General features: G+C 31.9%; 2 protein-coding genes, 14 non-coding genes and 1 pseudogene across 16 annotated transcripts in view; 9 read left to right on the top strand and 8 right to left on the bottom strand.

Moving 5' to 3' along the window:
• LOC113395392 (lysosomal thioesterase PPT2 homolog) overlaps positions 1-23,560 on the top strand; it is a 266,083-nt gene that overhangs the window by 24,078 nt on the left and 218,445 nt on the right. The window lies entirely within an intron of this gene.
• On the bottom strand, positions 319-2,627 carry LOC113395403 (uncharacterized). Its single transcript, XM_026632997.2, has 4 exons — positions 2,622-2,627; positions 1,783-2,094; positions 1,110-1,212; positions 319-464 (listed from the first exon to the last, which is right to left on the bottom strand). Exons 1-4 carry the CDS (start codon positions 2,625-2,627, stop codon positions 319-321), a joined length of 567 nt encoding a protein of 188 aa, XP_026488782.2.
• On the bottom strand, positions 3,769-3,887 carry LOC113395425 (5S ribosomal RNA; annotated as a pseudogene).
• LOC135194790 (U5 spliceosomal RNA) lies at positions 5,213-5,328 on the top strand. Its single transcript, XR_010309986.1, has one exon. It is a non-coding gene; the product is annotated as a U5 spliceosomal RNA (small nuclear RNA).
• On the bottom strand, positions 7,582-7,700 carry LOC113395424 (5S ribosomal RNA). Its single transcript, XR_003368665.2, has one exon. It is a non-coding gene; the product is annotated as a 5S ribosomal RNA (ribosomal RNA).
• LOC113395417 (5S ribosomal RNA) lies at positions 8,526-8,644 on the top strand. The gene has a single exon (XR_003368660.2). It is a non-coding gene; the product is annotated as a 5S ribosomal RNA (ribosomal RNA).
• Positions 9,010-9,125, bottom strand: LOC113395421 (U5 spliceosomal RNA). Its single transcript, XR_003368662.1, has one exon. It is a non-coding gene; the product is annotated as a U5 spliceosomal RNA (small nuclear RNA).
• Positions 10,325-10,440, top strand: LOC135194789 (U5 spliceosomal RNA). Its single transcript, XR_010309985.1, has one exon. It is a non-coding gene; the product is annotated as a U5 spliceosomal RNA (small nuclear RNA).
• On the bottom strand, positions 10,810-10,928 carry LOC135194792 (5S ribosomal RNA). The gene has a single exon (XR_010309988.1). It is a non-coding gene; the product is annotated as a 5S ribosomal RNA (ribosomal RNA).
• LOC135194791 (5S ribosomal RNA) lies at positions 11,703-11,821 on the top strand. The gene has a single exon (XR_010309987.1). It is a non-coding gene; the product is annotated as a 5S ribosomal RNA (ribosomal RNA).
• LOC113395420 (U5 spliceosomal RNA) lies at positions 13,070-13,185 on the bottom strand. Its single transcript, XR_003368661.2, has one exon. It is a non-coding gene; the product is annotated as a U5 spliceosomal RNA (small nuclear RNA).
• Trnaq-uug (transfer RNA glutamine (anticodon UUG)) lies at positions 16,244-16,315 on the top strand. Its single transcript has one exon. It is a non-coding gene; the product is annotated as a tRNA-Gln (tRNA).
• Positions 19,346-19,417, top strand: Trnaq-uug (transfer RNA glutamine (anticodon UUG)). The gene has a single exon. It is a non-coding gene; the product is annotated as a tRNA-Gln (tRNA).
• On the bottom strand, positions 21,670-21,751 carry Trnas-aga (transfer RNA serine (anticodon AGA)). The gene has a single exon. It is a non-coding gene; the product is annotated as a tRNA-Ser (tRNA).
• On the top strand, positions 22,081-22,199 carry LOC113403164 (5S ribosomal RNA). The gene has a single exon (XR_003369286.2). It is a non-coding gene; the product is annotated as a 5S ribosomal RNA (ribosomal RNA).
• Positions 22,714-22,785, bottom strand: Trnaq-uug (transfer RNA glutamine (anticodon UUG)). Its single transcript has one exon. It is a non-coding gene; the product is annotated as a tRNA-Gln (tRNA).
• On the top strand, positions 23,292-23,373 carry Trnas-aga (transfer RNA serine (anticodon AGA)). Its single transcript has one exon. It is a non-coding gene; the product is annotated as a tRNA-Ser (tRNA).

Genomic DNA, 23,560 nt, shown 5'->3' with positions numbered 1-23,560 from the left:
TTAGTTTAAATAATAAAATCCAATGTCTCAAACAGATAGACATGCTTAAGAATTATTTAAATCGGAATCAAAGAAATAATGAAGATTTGATTTTAATAGTAAGGCCGACCCAAGCGTTTTTCTGTCGGTTTTTACCCTAATCTGTCCCTGAATGGTTCTGAGAGACAAATCATAATTTGCTTAAGGTAGTAAAATATGCATCCAAAGAATGTAAATTAAATTAATAAATTTAAAAATATTAATTCTATAATTTTTTATTGCAAAATGCTTCATAAACTCTACATATTTTACAAACAAATCATATATTTAAATATTTCATTACTTATAACTTTCATAGTGCAGTCTCTTACATTGTTTTAGTTTAAACCTTAATAAATTTATTTCCACGTTTAGTTTTTCTGTTTTCTTGTCATAATATCTCGCCATTGCCAAATTCTTTTCCTTGATTCCAGTTCTGCTTTTGTCTGCAAATAGTTTAAAATTTATACATAATCATATTATATATTTAATTGCTAGCAATTACAAGTACAGAATCCACGCGAAAATGAGATTAGACGTCCTTAAGCCGCGATGGCGCTGTGGTTAGAAGAAGTGAATCTAATAAGATGAGGAGGAGGAAACTCCATATACTCAACAAAGGGAGGCCTTTGCTCAAACTTGGGATATTTACATGCTGTTACAAATGGAAGTAAATAAGATCCATCTCCATCCTCCATAAAATCATCATCATCCATCTATACTGTTTTTGTTGTTATTTAAAAATTCCTTATACTGAAAACACGAAATTCCGATTTTCACGTAAGTCGTCAAACTGCAAAGCCTAGATAGCGAGCCTTAAACAATTCATTAATAGCTTATACAACACTTGCTGCTTCTTCAGGTATAAGTTTAATATATACGGGCTTAGTAATTCCGCATAATCTTCTCATTTATTAGTTAAGATGAATAAAACTATTATGTAAGTATTTAAATTATTCGAGGAAAGTTCCTAGAATTATGATAAGTAAATTTAAATTTTTACTTTAGCCTGTGCATTTCCCACAGCTGGGCTAAGGCCTCCTCTCCCTTTGAGGAGAAGGTAAATAATAATTAATAGAAATAACTCTTACCATCCTCCATTTCGTCATCTTCATCATCATCAAAATCTGTGCCCATGAATTCCGTTACAGTGGATTCGTCGCTTACATCAGACACACTCGTGGTTTCAATGTTCTGTGGAAAGAGATTGTTTTGTTACTAGAAATAATAAAAATGATTATACATTTACTGCAAAGGACACTAATATTTGTTTATTTTCCAAGCAACGAGTTCACACATACTGATCCAGCAGCTTGGGCTTACTTAACTCAATGAACCTTGCAGTCCAAATAATAGTATCAGCGTCCTAGGTACAATGCCTCACGACATTATTTTCGAAGGTTTATTACAAAAATTGTATATTTTGTCCTTTATTGCTGACAACTTAAGTATGGCCCGTTGCGTTTAATTTCATGTAATGTGTAGCTATTAAGTAAGAACAAACTCAAAACTCATCGCCGAATAAAACACGATCGAAAACTCTTTGACTGTAATAACTATAAAAATTAATTAATATATCTCAATGCATATCAATGGCGCAGAATCGTCTCATACGATGCTGAACATTTCGCTGGTAAGATTAGAAGTAGGTTCTTCAAGTATAACATTGCTAAAATTAGTTGATAGCTTCTAGCTTAATAAATCTTTAGTATGATGTTTAAGTTTTATTATGCCTTATTAATAACATAGTTCATTATTAATTACCTCGTGGTTCATTTCCTCAGGTTCTTCACAGACTGTTGTCAACTTGTTATCACTATTCGCTAATTCGTCTTCGTTTATTGTGCTTTCATCGTATTTTAAATTGAATTCAGCGATTAAAGAAATCCGTGGATCTAAATTAGCTTTGTCTTTATTATTAATCCGTTTTGTGTAATTGCTTATAGCATCACGAATGACTTGAGGGTTTATGTCTGAATTGTTTTGTGTTGCATTTGCTTCATTATTCATTTCAATTAGAGTGTGAACTAATTCACTTAGAATTGGTAGATCACTAGTTTCATTTTCATTTGTTTTCTATAATAACATAAAGTTGATTAAATTTTGTCTAACATTAACATTGACATATATTCTACAAGCTGCCCCGACTTCGTGTCGATGCAATCAGTTTTTTATTTGGTTAACAAATGAATCCTGACACCCAGACAGTTCATTCCAAAGACGAGAATTTTATTTTATAACATATCTATAATATAGAAATCTAAACTATATTTTGTCTTTGTCTTTTATGTTATTGTCTTGCTTAGATTATTATTTTTGCAGACATAATTTTCTTTAAATTGGATTTCAGTTAGCGTTATTGTGGTAACGTGTTTATGTGTGGTAGCGACGTTTAGAATCATGGAAGTGGATATCAACGTTGCGCGTTGGCAAGACTGCCATGCCGACGTGCAACGATCCCATGCCATGACATGAAATTCACACGAAATGGCATATACCTAATCATACCGTGCAGCGTGGCACGTCACAACGTCGTAACGTATTTGTATGTATGTCCTTTGCGCGTTTCGTGACGTCTAACATTAAAATAGAATATAACTTACCGGCATAGTATCTACTGTTATGTTTATAAAACTAATTGACACTTCAAAATAAAAAATCTAATAAAAAAAAACACTAATTTAACGTTGCCACACTGCACTTGCACATCTCATTATGACTCATTTCATAAGATGTCATCCCTATTTAAAGATTTAAAGAGTGACAAAGTCAGATAAGCTGGGAGGTTTTAATTGTACTACCTACCATTAAGGACCAAGCCTTCTTTCTTTAGGATTAACCCTTTATTGTTATTTACAATGGGGTTAATATAAGCGCTTCATTTATATTTTAATACACGTCGCAGGTAGACGAAAGTAAAGAAAATCTTTGCCAAATGGTTTATGCAATTATTGTTACAATTATATTTTAAGAGAAAATAAAAATATTTATGTATCCTAATAAAGTAATTAGAATAAATGTAAATGTTTTCATTTAACAAATATTTATTTAATTACAGAAAGTTTATCTTTTAAAATTACTATTTATAAAAATTTCGTGTCGTTTGTTGCAAAAAAAGTTGCAATACGTACTATGTGTTAGTTGTTCAAAGTAGTGGTTTTAAAGATGAAGTGTTCAATACAATTTAAATTTTCAATAAGTCTATACAGGTAAGGGACTTTTGAGGAAATTACCGGTTTGATTATAATGTCAAGTGACAATCGCCATCTACAAACAAGGAAACCACTTGCGCTAAATAATATATACTCTATACGATATATATTATAATAATATATTTAATTAATTATTTATATATAATTTAAATCACCGACCTCCGGCAGATGTAAAACAATGAAATTGATAGGACAGTCTCACCAGTCAGTCGAAAAAGGCAAAATTGGGGGATTGTTGAGTGCTAAATTAAAAAAAATAAAATTTATAAACTGTTAAATTTACGTTGCTGGCAAAACTCATGACGATAGTAAATTTACAATAAATATTATTTACAATTATGTAACAATATCTTCTATAATAATATAGAATGTTATATATTTATTATATAAAAAAAATATGTCCCGTGGCTAAGTTAACTAATGTATTCGATTGTTTTTAGTGTTTGGTTTTATAACGCCATATATTTTATTAAATGATAACTCATTTATTACGTCGACGTCACAGTCACATTGTATTTTGATATCAGTTATAGCAAAAAGCCAAGGGCACGCGGTGTTCCCAGGCGGTCACCCTTCCAAGTACTGAACGCGCCCGACGTTGCTTAACTTCGGTTATCGGACGAGAACCAGTGTATTCAACGTGGTATGGACGTTGGCGAATGGTTTGACATATTTTTTGATGATATGTTACATATGTATGTAAGTGTGTAATATTCATTATAAAATATAATGTAAAACGATTATGTTTGAATTTATTATTTCGAATTGCATAACAGTCAAACACAATAAAAGAAGGATGAAGAAGAGGAAGAAGATTGCAATCTAAATGAGATTCCAACAACTAGAGACGCATTATGTGCTATAACAACGCTCGAAAAGTACTGTTTATTTGGTGAAGGTCAAATTAATTTGATATAGAATAATTTTATGAAAATGGAATGCACTTACAGCGTGCACAAAAAAATAAACTTAAACAGTGCACTATAACACGTTTTTTTAATAACACCCGTACATAACATAATTAAACAAATGTTTTACGTACCTACTTACATAAATACATATGTACTCGATTTTTTATTATTTCGGATATAGATACCTCCGGATGTAGCGACGACATTAAAGCAGTCTTCCGCATTTGTTATGACCGAAATTCACTGTATATTAATAAATACAAATAATATGCGACTTATTTTTTTTTTTCATTATTGAATCACAACTACGCCCGCGGTCTATACATATGTACATACTTATACGAATAAAAAAAAAGTACACAGAAGTCAGTTTAAGTTCAAGAAGCCCTAAAAATATGGCTGATTTTTTAATAACATTTACTAACTCAAAATGTATAGAAGAACGTAGATTCCCTAATACTATGAATTACATCCTTGTCGCTATTTAAACAATCGACAAATAAGTCCTCGTTCACTTACTTGCTTCATTTTTCTACTGTTTTTAAATACGGTGACCATGACATATAATATTAGGAGATTATCGAAAAACAAATCGATTTTTGTTTAACCATAAATTAGTGTAAATATTAATAATATTAATGATTGTTTTTTAGAAAAATTAAAAGTAGTAGACAAATTGTAAAATATTTGATTGTAAGCTCTCCGCTATTCAATACAGAACAGTCGCAGACATGATTTGTTAATGGTTATAAGATTTTTATAATTTAACATAGGGTTTTCTTTGAATTCAAAAATTAAGTGAAAATGAGAGTGATTGCTGGCATGCCACATGTCTTATAGTTGAAAATATTTTGTTAAATTATCAGTTTGTATTGATGTCAGAAATTAATTACACAACGTAAAAAATAAAGTTTACTTAAACGAATCTTTCGTCCTTATAAAAGTACAGCGCCCTCTAGTATACAAAAACCTCACCGATAGATGTCGCTCGACGACTTATTGACTTTTCTACATCGCGATGTCAAGTTTTACAATTCAAAGTATAACTAAGCTAAGTTATTAGCCAAATGTTATCTCTGGTTTCCCTTCAAAACGAATAAATCTTTCGCCTTTTACTAAAGATTTCCGTGGAGGGGAACACTCAAATGAGTCTTAGATATTTTTGACGGTCCTACTTCGGTAGGATTACAAAAACGAACGACATAATTGTACTTCGTCGGATTTTACTGATCGAACACGACGTACAGTGTACACAATCGGATCATTTAAATAGAATAAAAAGATTATTAAAATTTTAAGAAATTTATAAATTATTGAGTATGATTATATCAATATAGATAAGAGAATATAGTATGATTATAAAGGAGATTTACAGTTAAGAACATTAGAATCTATATAGATTTAAATCAATACAAAAGGAAATGTTATTCTATAAGCTCATATTGACGAGGTCGCTCTTCGTGTGGCACCATTTCATCCAAAAAATGCAGGTTTCCCAACTTAATCAATGAATGTCCTACTTTCCTAACCCAAAATTGTAATACTTTATTATATGTAGCTTTTAATTTAATTCAACAGTGTAACTTGACTATTCAAAAGTGCTTTTATGAGCCTACTAGAATAAAGAATATTTTGATTGTTGTGATCCGATCGAAGGGTAGCAAGTTTAATTAAACAGAGGCACGAGTAACATAACGTCTTAGTTCTCAAGGTTGGTGACGCATTGGTGATATGAGGAATAATTAATACTATTTACAGAATGTGTGTGTGTGTGTATGTCTAACGACAGTGGTGACCACTTACCACGAAGAGAGTGGTTTGCTAGTACGCCTGACGTTATATAATAAATTTAATGTATGTAATTTGACATAAAAATTTAAGCTTTAAATCTAGCTCTACTTACTCGTAAAGTTGTATTGTAATAAAATGATATTAAAGCTTTATTTATTTTGTTCATGAACAAGCCCGTCTTAAACCAAGGTCCAAGGTGCAGGGGGTGCAAAAAAACCGCGCGATGGGTGGCGCATCGAGGTTTGGATCATCGGTGAGACTCCCAAGAAGGTTTATTTATTTATTTATATGGGTTTATTTATTTATATATATTATTATTATGGGAATCCAACGTGATATATAAAGTGTATAATTCTACATATACATCCAATCTTAAAAAATATTACCATGTACATCACTCTTACAGGCTAACTCATCACGTAAGACAAAAAACAAAAAAAAAGTAAAGAAACAGACAAAAAATACTACTGTGCTTATTAAAGAACAAATAAATTACAAAAACAAAAAAAAAAAAAAAAAACTAATTAAAATTATAAAGTAAACATCTAAGAAAAAGAATACATTATAGGAAAAAACAAAGAAAATATATAAATACCTCTTATAGCAAATACAACAGTGACATGAACACTGTGTTATGGTAAAAAAATATTTCCTTAATTTATTTTTAAAATTCAATTTAGTGTTGCCAAATGTATTGTTTAAAAATGGAATTAAAGATTTTTATAGCCCTGTATAAAGGAGCAGATTTGCCTAAATTAGTTTTAGTATTCCTATATTGAAAAGTTTGTTTATGCTTATTTTGGGCTCTTGCATTTTTCCTCGGTACGGCCAACATGATTTTACTCAATAACGCAGAAGAATCTATACGTCCACCTAAAATTTTATGAAATACACAAAGATCCATCATGTCTCTGCGATTGGATAGTGAAATCGTCTTGTAAAAATGTAACTGATCTTTGTAACTTTTAGTGCAATTTAATTTATTACTTTTAAAACCCAAATGGCGCATTTTTTTTTTTCTGTACTCTATCTAATCTCTCCTTATGACTTTGATGGTACGGACTCCAGACAGTAGAACAGTATTCTAGCTTACTTCGAACTATTGAATTGAACAAAGTCTACTACTTGATTTCTTAAATTCTTTTGTACTTATTATTATAAACCCTAATGTTTTAAATGTTGTTATAGTCAAATTATCTATATATAAGGTTTATTAAATATCTTTTTTCGGAAGAGGAGATAGTCAGAACTCATGTCATGCGCATATTGGGCTTAATATGGGGCTAGTTGTATTATAAGCATTTAAAAATATAATAATAATCTGTGAAGTTACTTTTCTTTGTATTTTATGCAGTCATTTTACTTTATCTGTAATTACTTAGTTGATACAAATAAAAAGTGGCGAAACATAATTTGAAACATAACTTAGATTAAAGAGACATACATGAATGATATGTAACTTTATAGTACGTGGTTTTTGTATCAGAGTAAAAAAAAACGCAATTAGCAGTATAATTTTCACGAAACATTTCCGGCAACACACCTGCAACCCTCCTGGTGTTGCAGATGTCCATGGGCGGTGGTAATCACTTTCCATCAGGTGTGCATCCTGCTCGTTTGCCCCCTATAACATAAAAAAGGCTAAAAAAAGCCAACGGCACGCGGTGTTCCCAGGCGGTCACCCATCCAAGTACTGAACGCGCCCGACGTTGCTTAACTTCGGTGATCGGACGAGAACCGGTGTATTCAACGTGGTATGGACGTTGGCGAATGGCATGATATTTTTAATGTACAATTTAAAAAATATTATAGAATTATGAAAATAAATGCAAATTTCCCAAAAAAAAACAAAATTATGGTCACCGTACATAAAAAAAAGCATGCGTAAATAGATAAGCGAATTACTGAAAGTAAACAATTTCATAACATTGCAAATACATACATCGAATAAATCTTTCATGTAGTGAATTTAAAGAAATTCAAATGTATCTGTTGTAATCCTACCTCGGTAGGACTTTTAAAAAAAATAGTCTTTGCTCATTTGAGTGTTCCCTCTGTGGAAAACTTTAGTATAAAGCGTGTGTTTTTTTATTATAAAAAGGAATATGATGTCCAAAACACAAACTAACATTTTATATAATAAGTCTCCCAGTACACTAATGCAATGGAAGCATTGAGATATTGAAATTTACTAGTATAAAATATTTGTCAAAATACAATTAATATTACACGACGAGACCTAAATTATAGGGAACGAAGTTATTACTATGAAATTAGAAAATTATGCAGGTGCCCTAAATTTAACTGCAATCATAATGATTGATGATTGATTTTATTTCCGTTATTACGTATCTTTGATTTTTGTATTTTCAGTCTTCAATATAATCTTAGTCTTAAGTTTACTAATAATTAAGTATAAAAAGTATAGAAACTCAACACGTCTTATTTTAAATTTCGTAGTTTATTCGTGTATTCAATTAAATTCGGTTTTGTAGATGTTTTAGAAGGCGCAGTAAGAGAAACTGACTTAATAGTTTTGGTTACATTTTAGTTTTAGCTGTAAATTTGGTACACTATTTTGTTTTTCAGAATCGCCAACGTCCATACTACGTTGAATACACCGGTTCTCGTCCGATCACCGAAGTTAAGCAACGTCGGGCGCGTTCAGTACTTGGATGGGTGACCGCCTGGGAACACCGCGTGCCGTTGGCTTTTTGCTATCACTTACGTTAGTCAAATTTAAAATCACACCTGTGTTCATTACTTACATATATCGATTATGTTTTTGTTTCCTTAAGTTGAAACAATACTTGTTATCTACTATCAGAAGTTTTAGTGAATTAAGTCTGAATACTTAATCGGTTAGTCATAATTCTCTCTATAATATGCATTTAATTACCGGGATACATTGCAAAGACTTAATTTTTTTTATTAAGATTAAAACATATTATTATATATATATGTAATCGAATAGTTGGTAAACTAATATTTTCTTGTATCGTTCTTTTCATAGCGGGATTGTCTCCTTTGTTGAGTTTAAGATTTTAATTCTTATTATTTATGTATTCAAGTTTATGAATCCTACCGGAGTAGGACTGTCAAAAATATCTAAGACTCATTTGAGTGTTCCCCTCCACGGAAATCTTTAGTAAAAGGCGAAAGATTTATACGTTTTGAAGGGAAACCAGAGATACCAAATTTGAAAGGCAAAACTTACTTATAATTTCATTTGACCATTTCACCATCGCGATGTAGAACTGTTGAATTTTCGCTAGGCGACATCTATCTGTGGCGCTTGTCGTAAAAGAAGGACACTAGATGGCGTTAGCGGTTTAATTTAATGTAAAAAAAAATATTTTAACGAATAGTTTTATTGTACCGAGTAATAACTATTTCGTCATATGATCTGAATAATCATGAATACGAATATCACTAGCAACGTTGTAATGTTAGCGCGGAATAGTCATGTTAGTGAATTTTATGAATGTAATATCGAATTTTTAAGAAATTTATGTTGTTAATTAAAACATCATTTATTTTTTAATGTTGTATAATTGTGAATAGGTTTATCGTAGAGCTGCTCTAAATTAACAATATATATACGACCATCTCAACGGTGTAATATTAGAGAGGAATTGTTAGAAATTTTATTAAATGAGAAAATTATAAACGTGCCCTAAGCAACTATGTTTGTAGTTGTTAAAAGTTGAGTGAAATAATAAAATATTATAATTACTTAATCAAATGTACAATTGCCGTGCAATTAATAGCAGAAGGGTTGGAAGCTTTTAATAGTAGTACAATAATTACGTACGTATTATGTACATACTCTTGGGGATTGTGCTTACGAGAAAACTTACAGAATATAAAACTAATCATTAAAATTTGGGCTTTAAGGTTCAAATAACCAATACTCAAGGTTGTGATGATGACAGAATAAATATAAACTATCTGGAAACTGCATATTCAGTCGCAACTAAAGCAAATTTATGCCATCTTCATCCCGCACTGGGTCAGCATGGTGGACTATAGTAGATATCTTCTCATACTAAGAATAAGCCCGCTCCCAAAAGTGAAATAGCTTATGTGGCGGGCTGATATAATGACTTTCTGTATTACTTGTTATAACAAAAAAATTGTTATTATGATAGTACTAATTTCTATCTAAAAACGAAGGAAGCCTCACACAATCATATATATATTCAAATAGAATCAAAATATTCGTTATTTTTTTTTTTTTTAGATTACATTAAGCCGCTAACGCCATCTAGTGTCCTTCTTTTACGACAAGTGCCACCGATAGATGTCGCCTAGCGAAAATTCAACAGTTCTACATCGCGATGGTGAAATGATCAAATTAAATTATAAGTAAGTTTTGCATTTCAAATTTGGTATCTCTGGTTTCCCTTCAAAACGTATAAATCTTTCGCCTTTTACTAAAGATTTCCGTGGAGGGGAACACTCAAATGAGTCTTAGATATTTTTGACAATCCTACTCCGGTAGGATTCATAAACTTGAATACATAAATAATAAGAATTAAAATCTTAAACTCAACAAAGGAGACAATCCCGCTATGGAAAGAACGATACAAGAAAATATTAGTTTACCAACTATTCGATTACATATATATATAATATTATGTTTTTATCTTAATAAAAAAAAATTAAGTCTTTGCAATGTATCCCGGTAATTAAATGCATATTATAGAGAGAATTATGACTAACCGGTTAAGTATTCGGACTTAATTCACTAAAACTTCTGATAGTAGATAACAAGTATTGTTACAACTTAAGGAAATAAAAACATAATCGATATAATTTGTAAGTAATGAACACAGGTGTGAAATTACATTTGACTAACGTAAGTGATAGCAAAAAGCCAACGGCACGCGGTGTTCCCAGGCGGTCACCCATCCAAGTACTGAACGCGCCCGACGTTGCTTAACTTCGGTGATCGGACGAGAACCGGTGTATTCAACGTGGTATGGACGTTGGCGATACTGAAAATCGAAATAGTGTACCAAATTTACAGCTAAAACTAAAATGTAATCAAAATTAATAAATCAGTTTCTCTTACTGCGCCTTCTAAAATATCTACAAAACCGAATTTAATTGAATGCACGAATAAACTACGAAATTTAAAATAAGACGTGTTGAGTTTCTATACTTTTTATACCTAATTATTAGTAAACCTAAGACTAAGATTATATTGAAGACTAAAAATACAAAAATCAAAGATACGTGATAACGGAAATAAAATCAATCATCAATCATTATGATTGCAGTTAAATTTAGGGCACCTGCATAATTTTCTAATTTCATAGTAATAACTTCGTTCCCTATAATTTAGGTCTCGTCGTGTAATATTAATTGTATTTTGACAAATATTTTATACTAGTAAATTTCAATATCTCAATGCTTTCATTGCATTAGTGTACTGGGAGACTTATTATATAAAATGTTAGTTTGTGTTTTGGACATCATATTCCTTTTTATAATAAAAAAACACACGCTTTTTACTAAAGCTTTCCACAGAGGGAACACTCAAATGAGCAAAGACTATTTTTTTAAAAGTCCTACCGAGGTAGGATTACAACAGATACATTTGAATTTCTTTAAATTGACTACATGAAAGATTTATTCGATGTATGTATTTGCAACTTTTTTTATGTACGGTGACCATAATTTTGTTTTTTTTTGGAAAATTTGCATTTATTTTCATAATTATATAATATTTTTTAAATTGTACATTAAAAATATCATTCCATTCGCCAACGTCCATACCACGTTGAATACACCGGTTCTCGTCCGATCACCGAAGTTAAGCAACGTCGGGCGCGTTCAGTACTTGGATGGGTGACCGCCTGGGAACACCGCGTGCCGTTGGCTTTTTTAGCCTGCAAATGTTTCGTGAAAATTATACTGCAAATTGCATTTTTTTTACTCTGATACAAAAACCACGTATTATAAAGTTACATATCATTCCTGTATGTATCTTTAATTTAGGCCATGTTTCAAATTAGGTTTAGGAACTTTTTATTCGTATCAACTAGGTAATTACAAATAAAGTAAAATGACTGCATAAAATACAACGAATAGTAACTTCACAGATTATTATTATATTTTTAAATGTTTATAATACAACTAGCCCCATACGAAGTCCAATAAGCGCATGGGTGCGTGCAGTGCTCTGACTATTTTCTCTTCCGAAAAAAGATATTTAAGAAACCTTTTTGGGAGTCGCCGATGATCCAAAACTTGATGTGCCACCCATCACGCGGTTTTCATGCACCCCCTGCACCTTGGACCAAGGTCCATACAGCCCGTCTTAATCCAAAGATTAAGACGGGCTTGTACATGAACAAAATATATACAACTTTAATATAATTTTATTATAATACAACTTTACGAGTAAGTAGAGCTAGATTTAACGCTTAAATTTTTATGGCAAATTACATACATCAAATTTATTATATAACGTCAGGCGTACTAGCAAACCAGTCACTTCGTGGTAAGTGGTTACCACTGTCGTTAAACATACACACACACATTCTGTAAATAGTTTTAATTATTCCTCATATCACCAATGCGTTACCAACCTTGAGAACTAAGACGTTATGTTACTCGTGCCTCTATTTAATTAAACTTGCTACCCTTCGAATCGGATCATAACAATCAAAATCAAAATATTCTTTATTCGAGTAGGCTCATAAAAGCACTTTTGAATAGTCAAGTTACACTGTTGAATTAAATTAAAAATTACATATAATAAAGTATTACAATTTTGGGTTAGGAAAGTAGGACATTCATTGATTAAGTTGGGAAACCTGCATTTTTTGGATGAAATGGTGCCACACGAAGAGCGACCTCGTCAATATGAGCTTATAGAATAACATTTCCTTTTGTATTGATTTAAATCTATATAGATTCTAATGTTCTTAACTGTAAATCTCCTTTATAATCATACTATATTCTCTTATCTATATTGATATAATTATACTCAATAATTTATAAATTTCTTAAAATTTTAATAATCTTTTTATTCTATTTAAATGTTCCGATTGTGTACACTGTACACTGTACGTCGTGTTCGATCAGTAAAATTCGATGAAGTACAATTATGTCGTTCGTTTTTGTAATCCTACCGAAGTAGGACTGTCAAAAATATCTAAGACTCATTTGAGTGTTCCCCTCCACGGAAATCTTTAGTAAAAGGCGAAAGATTTATTCGTTTTGAAGGGAAACCAGAGATAACATTTGGCTAATAACTTAGCTTAGTTATACTTTGAATTGTAAAACTTGACATCGCGATGTAGAAAATTTAATAAGTCGTCGAGCGACATCTATCGGTGAGGTTTTTGTATACTAGAGGGCGCTGTACTTTTATAAGGACGAAAGATTCGTTTAAGTAAACTTTATTGTTTACGTTGTGTAATTAATTTCTGACATAAATACAAACTGATAATTTAACAAAATATTTTCAACTATAAGACATGTGGCATGCTAGCAATCACTCTCATTTTCACTTAGTTTTGAATTCAAAGAAAACCCTATGCTAAATTATAAAAATCTTATAACCATTAACAAATCATGTCTGCGACTGTTCTTTATTGAATAGCGGGGAGCTTACAATCAAATATTTTACATTTTGTCTACCACTTTTAATTTTTCTAAAAAACAATCATTAATATTATTAATATTTACACTAATTTATGATTAAATTAGATCGATTTCTTTCTCGATAATCTCCTAATTTTATATATCATGGTCACCGTACTTAAAAGAAGTAGAAAAATGAAGCAAGTAAGTGAACGAAGCCTTATTTGTCGATTGTTTAAATAGCGACAAGGATGTAATTCATAGTATTAGGGAATCTACGTTCTTCTATACATTTTGAGTTAGTAAATGTTATTAAAAAATCAGCCATATTTTTAGGGCTTCTTGAACTTAAACTGACTTCTGTGTGCTTTTTTTTTATTCGTAAAGGTATGTACATATGTATAGACCGCGGGCGTAGTTGTGATTCAATAATGGAAAAAAAAATAAGTCGCATATTATTTGTATTTATTAATATGCAGTGAATTTCGGTCATAACAAATGCGGAAGACTGCTTTAATGTCGTCGCTACATCCGGAGGTCTCTATATCCGAAATAATAAAAAATCTAGTACATATATATTTATGTAAGTACATAAATCATTTATTTAATTATGTTATACTTTTATGGACGCTGTAAGTGCATTCTATTTTCAAAAAATAAACAGAACTTTTTGACCGTTGTTATACTGCACATAATGCATCTCTAGTTGTTGGAATCTCATTTAGATTGCAATCTTCTTCCTCTTCTTCATCCTTCTTTAATTGTGTTTGACTGTTATGCAATTCGAAATAATAAATTAAAACACAATCGTCTTACATTATATTTTATAATGAATATTATACACTTACATACATATGTAACATATCATCGAAAAATATGTCAAACTGTTCGCCAACGTCCATACCACGTTGAATACTCTGGTTCGCATCCGATCACCGAAGTTAAGCAACGTCGGGCGCGTCCAGTACTTGGAACACCGCGGGCCGTTGGCTTTTTTATTTTTAAATCGCATTTTTTTATTTTTATAGTATAAGATATTAAAATAGTAAATCCACAATAAAATTACAAATCTTAAATTAAATTGGTCTGATACGCTTTCACGTCTTAACTACACAATCTTGCATATACTTTATGTTAGGGGTGCAACAAAACACATAGGCTACCTAATATGCCCCTCCCCTTCAAACTGGTCAAAACTAGTTTAAACTAAGAACTAGTACAAACTGGTTCCTTCGTTCTTGATTGTGATTGACGTCAATTAGTTATTGATACGTCGAATACTGATACCGATTGCCTCATTACAATATTTTTTTTGTAAAGCTATTTTAATGAAAGTTAAAAATAACAAATAATTAAAGTAAAGTAACAAATTGTTAACATCCCGCTGCATAGCAAATCCTCTCGCTCTCCCCAGATTACTCCACCATGCTGCTTCAATGCGTTGGTTACACTTGGCAGTTGCTCATCCATCACGTACAGGTTGAGAGGTATGCTGGTGCCCAGGGACTGAGATACAACGCGAAAAAAAGTAACTCCTGGTGCTTAAAGCCGGTAAGAAAGTTTATACTAATGTTCCACCTTTATATCTTGGTGGCACTGCTTAAGAAGAGTAGAACGATTTAAGTATCTGTGTCACTGGGTTTCAGACAACCTCAGCGATGACGAGGACTTGGAGCGAGAGCGTAGGGCGCTGGCCGTGCGCTGTAACATGCTGGCCCGAAGGTTTGCACGGTGTACTGAACGTGTAAAGGTAACCTTGTTCAAGGCATATTGCCAATCATTTTACACCTGCAGCCTTTGGGTTAAGTATACGCAGCGCGCGTACAGAGCTCTGAGAGTTCAGTACAACAATGCATTCAGAGTGCTGTTCGGATCGCCGTGCTACTGTAGCGCCTCCGAAATGTTTGCTGAGAGGCGTGTTGATAGCTTTTATGCTATTATTCGCAAGAGGAGTGCATCTGTGCTTCAGAGGTTACGAGCTAGCTCGAACGGCATTCTGTGTGCACTGGCTGACCGCTGGGTCTCGGAAATACTGCGCCAATGGATACGGCTACATGCTGTCTAAGAATGGCGATTATTGTTTTTGTGTTTGTTTTTGTTTTGTTTTGTTTGCTTTTATTATTATATATATTTTTTTATTAATTAACATGAATTATAAGGTTGCCATGTAATACTAAAATTAAAATATGGACTATGTCTGAGACAAAATAAATAAATAAAAATAATTAAAAAAAAAATACTAATTAAACTCATGAATTTAGTGGTGCTTGTCCCAGTTTTGAACTCAGAATCATCAGCTAAGGTTCACTTTTTGTCTTGTCACTGGGCCATTACTTCAAATATTATTAGTAATTGGAAAATTATATATTTTATTACATACAAAGAAAATATATTCAACCTAATAATAATGGAGGCAATCCACTAACATAACTAGACAATTTCCATCTAATTAAATTATGTTCTTATATATTATTAAATTATTAAAATATAGTCTTAATTTTAACAAACTTTAAACGATTACATAATATAAAATTTCCATTGTTTTGTCGGAACAAATAGATAGATAAACTCTTGACTTCGGTTGTCTAATTAATACTTCTATAAACAAATTCAATCAAATGTAGTAGCTATTTTTGATGAGATTGTAACTTAGTACAGTTCAAAAATGTTATATGTAATCTTTAATTTCGCCAAGCTCGATACATCGTGATCGGTTCCATGGTGTAATGGTTAGCACTCTGGACTTTGAATCCAGCGATCCGAGTTCAAATCTCGGTGGAACCTAACTTTATATTTTTAGTGAAAAATTAAATAGATATTATTAATGATAATAAATAATATATAAAATTACATTGTATATTCTAGTCCATCACAAACATTTTTTTGAATATTTTATTAATTATTCGTCATAACTTATTAATATGTAATCGATCAAATCGATTAATTTTAAATCAATTGATTAAAAATAAATCAATATTTATTTTTTCGATAAAAAAATTAATTATCTTTAAGCCGAAACCGAATAAAAAAGTTTGAAAACAAGAATAATATCTCTTTATTCGATTAAAAATCGTAATAATACAAAACAACGCACATTTTCAATAACCGCACCTGTCCAACCTGTCAAATGACTAAAATAACCCTTAACACGTCACAAGTCCCGTTAACCCACTGAAGGCCCGGCTCCGGCCTCTCGGGCCCCGTAGGTTTTAATGAAAAAGCATCAAATTTCATAATTGACGAGAACGTGCCCCGCCCCTGCCTCTGGGAGCCACAATTTATTAATCAGAAATAATAATTCACAGGTAATGTCGACGTCGCGACGTGAACTACTGATAAGTATCATGTCCGCTTGTAATCGGAAGGGTTAGGACCGGTAACACTATATATTAAAATTTTAATTTAATTAGTTGATAATGATAGGATTTTTAATGTAAGATTTTGGTTCATAACAATATTTGTAAATTTTATGTAAAATATATGAATTTTGTTTTCTTTGTGCGTCACTCACGTGAAAACTATTGAACTATAAGACTATGTTGACCAGTTGACGCGTAAACGTCCGGAGTTCGTTATTGGATATATATTTTTTAATTTCGCTGATTGTTTTCCCTTTTTTTTATTTAATGCCGAGTGAAGCGGTAACAACTAATAAATCAATATATGTATTTGGAAGAAAATATTTAGTCGAATTTACAATACATACATTTGTTGTTATGAGTAGAATATCTGATGTACCATAAAGGCAGGCACCGGCTGTTCCCCTGTTTTTGCAAATATTGGTTGGCGGTAATTATCTAACATCAAACGTACGTTTTTCGAATTTTTATTTTGAATTGACATTTGTACCTTTGCCAAGAAAATCGTGGAAATAGTATGAGGAAAAAGAAAAAACATAAATTGACGCATTATAACACGTAACTATTTTCAAAAGAGGAAAACAGATTATTATAAAAACGATAGTTGTAGGTACCGTGTATTTTACTTTGTATTAAAATCAATTATTAAATAAGTAATAATTAATGCTGTTTTTGAGTCGTTGCTTTATATCGTTGATAAAGTTTTTATATTAAACAATTGCTATTCTTAACTCAACCTGATAGAGAGAAATTCAATAACTCAAAATATATAACAATAGTGATTTTGGCATGAATATTATGAAATATATTTTTTTAAATAATTTATCGGTTATTTTTAATTATTTTTGTTAATTGAATATAGCAAGTGAAATAGTTTTAAAAATAATTCATAATAATAATTAAACATTTATCATTTTTTTCGTTCTTTATTATTAATTAGATACACAATGCATAACTAATACCTAATTTTATTTTTTAATAAACAGCCATATTGAATTTTTATATTTATTAATATTTGTTGATTCAGCCGTATTTTTCATCATTAACATAGGCCATTCAATATGCGACTTTAGTGGCTAAATAAATTCGGTAGTGTTATATGGTATGGGTTTTAATTCTTTATATGTTTAGATAGACTGTCAAAGCTGAGAACGCGTCAAAAAACAAATCGCGTCAAAGTATACACATGCACAATCGTGTCAAACTGCCACACACACTAAGATAATAAAGCTGGCTTGTTTACTTTAGCTCTTTAGTAGTGCGACATTCTATCATATCTATAATCTAAGGGCGTCAGGCCGTGGCTTAATTTCATCCAACACATGGATTTGTAACTAAATCTTCAGTTTACTTAAAATCTTTAACAGTCGATTAAACATAGTTTAAAATTGTTAAACTAGCTTACATAGATTTCAAGCCGCGACACGCTAGCGTTCCCTGGACGCCGACAACGGAAGAGTTAGCATTTTTTAATTAAAGTAATCAGTTAATACGTAAGGCGCGCCGTTATATACGCCTCCGAAATGTTTTATTATAAAACTAATGGACAGCGTTTCAAGTTTCAAGTTATGTGCCTCGGGGACTTGCGTGTCTTGCATCAAGGATACAAAGCTTGTAAATGTTTTAATTAGGTCATTTCGATATGATTTGATATGGTTTTCTGTTAACAAGCGGTCGCGTAAGGAACTTTTGTTACTGGTAATGATTTTCTTAAAGTATACGTCGTAGGCATATGTTATGTAGGCTTTTATTAATGTGTACAATAAACATATTATAACGGCTAGAGTGCTTAAAGTTCGCAAAAACGCTTTTAATGTATTATTTTTTTGTGTCATTAAAATATTTGGACCTCGGAGAACTTAAACCGCCAATAGGATTAACCATATCTCAAAATATATTATTTTTCATAACATACTTTTAAAAAGAACTCTCGTTTTGCATGGTGGTAGAGCTTGGTGCAAGATCCTCTGGTATCACTCACTCATCCCGTATTGTACCGCTGGACACCATATGCTAATATTGTGGTACTATTGTTGTTGTTGTAATATTGTTGTATTTGAAAGGGTTTAAGAGCGAGTGAGCTAGTGTAATTAAAGATTGTCCGTGGCGTAGATGACGAATTGATAAATGTAAGGTATGGTTAATATTTCTTACAGTGCCAATGCCAGTGCAGTGGGCGTCGGAGACCCACTTGGCAGTCTGGCTACAGTTTATAAATAAAAATACTATGTAAAATAGATGATTTCTCCGCTGAAAATACGTAAGAAATTGGAGAATACTTATTGTATCGTCACGACCTTAATAGTGTATTTACAAAGATGTTACGTTTGTAGCGTTATGTATTATTATTTAATATACACATACCCAATTTATTTAATAAATTTTTAATTAAAACGATTTATAATCGATTAATCGACCGATCTATATTATACTTGATCTATATCAAACGTCATACGGTTCCATGGTGTAATGGTTAGCACTCTGGACTTTGAATCCAGCGATCCGAGTTCAAATCTCGGTGGAACCTTATTTTATATTCCGAGTACCTTATTTTTTTATGTTGAATTTATTATTTTGTTTGCTGTCTGAAAATTTCTTATCAAGTAATTAGTATTAGTCAATTCTTATTTAAGGCAAATATCATTATGTATAATACGTTTTATTTACAATCAATATGGTAAATGAAATATTAATAGATAAGTCCGTTTGGTACCATCCACTCTCCCATATTGTACCGCCAAACAGCAATATTCAGTATTGTTGTGTTCCAGTTGAAAAATGAGTGAGCTAGTGCAACTATAGGTATAATTACCTATTTATTGATTGATTGATTGATTGATATATTGATTGTTGTTTCTGAGAGTTGGTGGCGCATTGGTGTTTTGAAGAAGGGTTAATATTTCTTAAAGATCCACACATGGACTGTTGGATCTGTAAGAAATATTAACCCTTACTGGTGATTAACCAACAGTTGGGCCAAATGCCTTTGGTCTACAAATGTAATCAAACAAAAGAAAATTCAGATAATCAATGCATCATGGGGAAGTTTTTACAAATTTATTGAATTCGAAAAAAATTGCAAATTGACTTACAATTTTTCTTAATTTTGTTTTTTGAACGTCAATGAAACGAGATAGTAATTACGCATATAGAAGAGAAATTAAAATACAACATAATTTCGTTCAAGATATAAATAATTGCCAGTTTTAAAAGAGATGGTCGTAGGTTGAAGTTATTAAAAAGGTGCCTAAAATTTAATTAACTTCGGTTCAATGGTTAGTCCATGAAAGAGTAACAGATATACAGATATAGACAAGTTACTTTTGCATTTACAATATTAGTATAGTCTGTATTAGTAAGTGTGCCAATGCTTCCCAAAGTTTCCCTACCATTTCCTTTCAGAAAATATTTTTTTGAAAACGATTATAAAGTTAATGTATACTTATACGTTTATTTGTAAAACATTAATAACCGTATTACTAAATTAAAGATTTTTTATTTAAATACCAACAACAGCTTGCAATATAATTAATTTTATCATCCAAGATTAACAGGATATAAAAAGAGTCAACGGCACGAGGTGTTTCCAGGCGGTGAGCCAACCAAGTACGGAACGCGTCTGACGTTGCTTAACTTTGGTGATCAGACGAGAACCGGTGTATTCAATGTGCTGTGGACTTTGACGAAAGGTTACAGGAATTACATTGAATCTAGTGGCGAAGCTTACCTTTAGAAAATCCGTTTGGCAGCCCAAGTTTACACAAAGGGTAAAGATTTTTCATGAAATTAAGTTAAAACTTTAAGAAATGGCACTAGGCGTTCCTAGTAGATATTTTAAAGTTTTAAAAATTTAAGTAACTTCGATTTGAATAATGTGTTAATAATAATATGTTTACTTTTTATGTCCTCTTTTCGGCTAAATGCAGTTTTTTAGGTTTTCTTCTTCTTAAGACATTAGTGACAAACCGATTCTGTTCCATAGAAGTCAAAAATGGAAAACATGCTTTTAATACCTCCGAAGAACTAGATGCAAAGCTATTGAATTTTTTAAATAATTAATAATAATTCCACGATATCTTCAATGGAATGAATTTTCTCAAAAGATTTTAAGCATGGTTTCATCAAAAGTTCACATGGATCAGCTGATTTGTTTTTGTTGTATTGAGGACCCGCACTGGAGCAGCGTGGTGGAATATGCTCAAAACCTTCCCCTGAAAGGGAGAGGAGGCCTTAGCTAAGCAGTGGGAAATTAACAGGCTGCTAATGTAATGTATGTATGTAATGTATTGAGGATACATTATTCCGAGAAGTACGACCTAAGAGTTTAAGTGATATTACGAAAATTTTACGAAATTTTGCTAAAACACTTCGCGGCTCTTATACCCGAGGCCCCCTATCATTGATACGACTTATACATCCCCATAAACTATTGTTGGTCTACTTTATTCGTGACTGATAGCCGATTATTAATCGAATAGAGAAATGGGTAGAGAGAAAAGCGAGATACCTTTTGAAGACCACCGTTGGTCTGAATCTGATTGTCTTTTTATTATTTTCAATACATTGAGTATGGCTCATGACTCCTATAAGTAGATTTCATCAATAATATACATATTTTTTTACATAAGGGACATCTTAGTTCACAAGGTTGGCGGTGCATGGGCGATGAAAGGAATGGTTGATGTTTCTTACAGCGCCATTGTCTACGGGCGGAGGTGATCATTTAACATCATGTGGCCTACTTTTCCGTCAGTCTACTTATGTCAAATAAAAAGAAATCGCAGTCGGTAGGATTTGAACCTACGCTCCCAGAGGGAATCTGATTTCTAGTCAGACGCCTTAACCGCTCGGCCACGACTGCTGCATATATGATACCCTTAATTTAAACAAACCAATACAATATAATTTTTATTCAATTACTAAACTAAGCTCATGTTTGTACAGACAAAAGTTTGACAAATGTGAGGCCCTAGCTCTTATTAGAAAATGGCTTAGGCTCAGTATGCGTGGTTTTAATTTAGTTTTGCAGGAAAGTGCTGAAATAGTCACAAATATCTTTAACCTGCTAAAATATTTATTGACAGTCAATGAAAATTTTCATGTAGTGTTTAATAGCATTTAAGTATTAGTTTTCTTTAATTAAAATAATGATTTTGTAAAAATCTATTTATACTATTTGCGAAAACATTCGCCAACGTCCATACCACGTTGAATACACCGGTTCTCGTCCGATCACCGAAGTTAAGCAACGTCGGGCGCGTTCAGTACTTGGATGGGTGACCGCCTGGGAACACCGCGTGCCGTTGGCCTTTTGCCACTTAACCAATATATTTACAAATATGTTTATTTCTCTCGATAGTTTGGAATTATATCACGAGTAGTTTTCAAACTTGAAATAAACCAATTAAAATATCCATCATATTTACATTACATGGTTTCAAGGTGTCGTTGAATTTCGTGATACAAACATTCAAACACTCATTGGAATTTGTAATATTTATTAATAGGAATTAATTTACATTTAATATCTAGATATATTATCTGATCAGGAAAACGTCATATGTCCTACAAATATATTTATAGAAAAGAATACGTGCAACGCTTTTGCAGCAGAAATTAGACAATCACGACGAAATTTTTTGAGCTACACCAAATAAAAAAATAAATAAAAATAAAAAACATGGTAAATATCCCGTTTTAAATACTGTTAGTAATCACGATGAAGTTTCCAGATAGCCAATGTTAGAAGAAACAACGATTAACGAGGGTATATCACCCGTCTATTACATCGTATCAACAACTTTAAAACCAATCAAAAAGATCAGGTTCCACCGAGATTTGAACTCGGATCGCTGGATTCAAAGTCCAGAGTGCTAACCGTTACACCATGGAACCTCACGTATATTACTTATTATTATAAGTAGTCTATGATTTCATAAATATAAGTAATTACACTTCAGACAAAAGTGTTATGGACACTTGTTCAAATATTTAGAAATCATAAGACGAATTCTGCACGCTACTATTTACAAGTTAGTTTGTTCTTATTGTCGTTGAAATGTACAAAACCTACCTTCTGCCTATTCATGGTCAGCTTCGTGCCGCTGACCATGCAATTTCAAAATTTGTTGGTTTATCTTTAGGTTAATAGGTAATTGATGTGCAAAGGTCGATGATTTGCAGGCGCACACGTAATATAATACGAATTCGAATAACAGGTTGCCTGGATAAATGTTACAAATATTGAGTCCGACCCGAGCTCTACATTGTACACTTTGCTCCAAATAAATGTAATATTATGGAAATATTCTTTATCTTGGTATAACTGTTCATTGAAATCTTTGCTCACACTTTATGTATACTTTCAGATTTCTTTGTTTATATTAAGGATTTGACTTGCAGCAGTCGTGGCCGAGCGGTTAAGGCGTCTGACTAGAAATCAGATTCCCTCTGGGAGCGTAGGTTCGAATCCTACCGACTGCGTTTTTATATAGGGATAGAATATTTTCGTATTGGCCTACATTTTTGTTGAATGTTTAGCTCCAGAACAGAAGCTTTATTTGTAAGTTCTCTAGTGGTCCTTTTTAACTTTTTTCAAAGACCTCATCTACTGAAAACTAATTTCCGTTGATCGACATCTATTTTTGGTAGGTATTTATGGCGTAGCCTT

The sequence above is a fragment of the Vanessa tameamea genome, chromosome 4, assembly GCF_037043105.1.
Source record: "Vanessa tameamea isolate UH-Manoa-2023 chromosome 4, ilVanTame1 primary haplotype, whole genome shotgun sequence".
Classification (NCBI taxonomy): domain Eukaryota; kingdom Metazoa; phylum Arthropoda; class Insecta; order Lepidoptera; family Nymphalidae; genus Vanessa; species Vanessa tameamea.
Note: the sequence above shows the minus strand (reverse complement) of the source record. Positions and strands in the feature narration are given on the sequence as shown.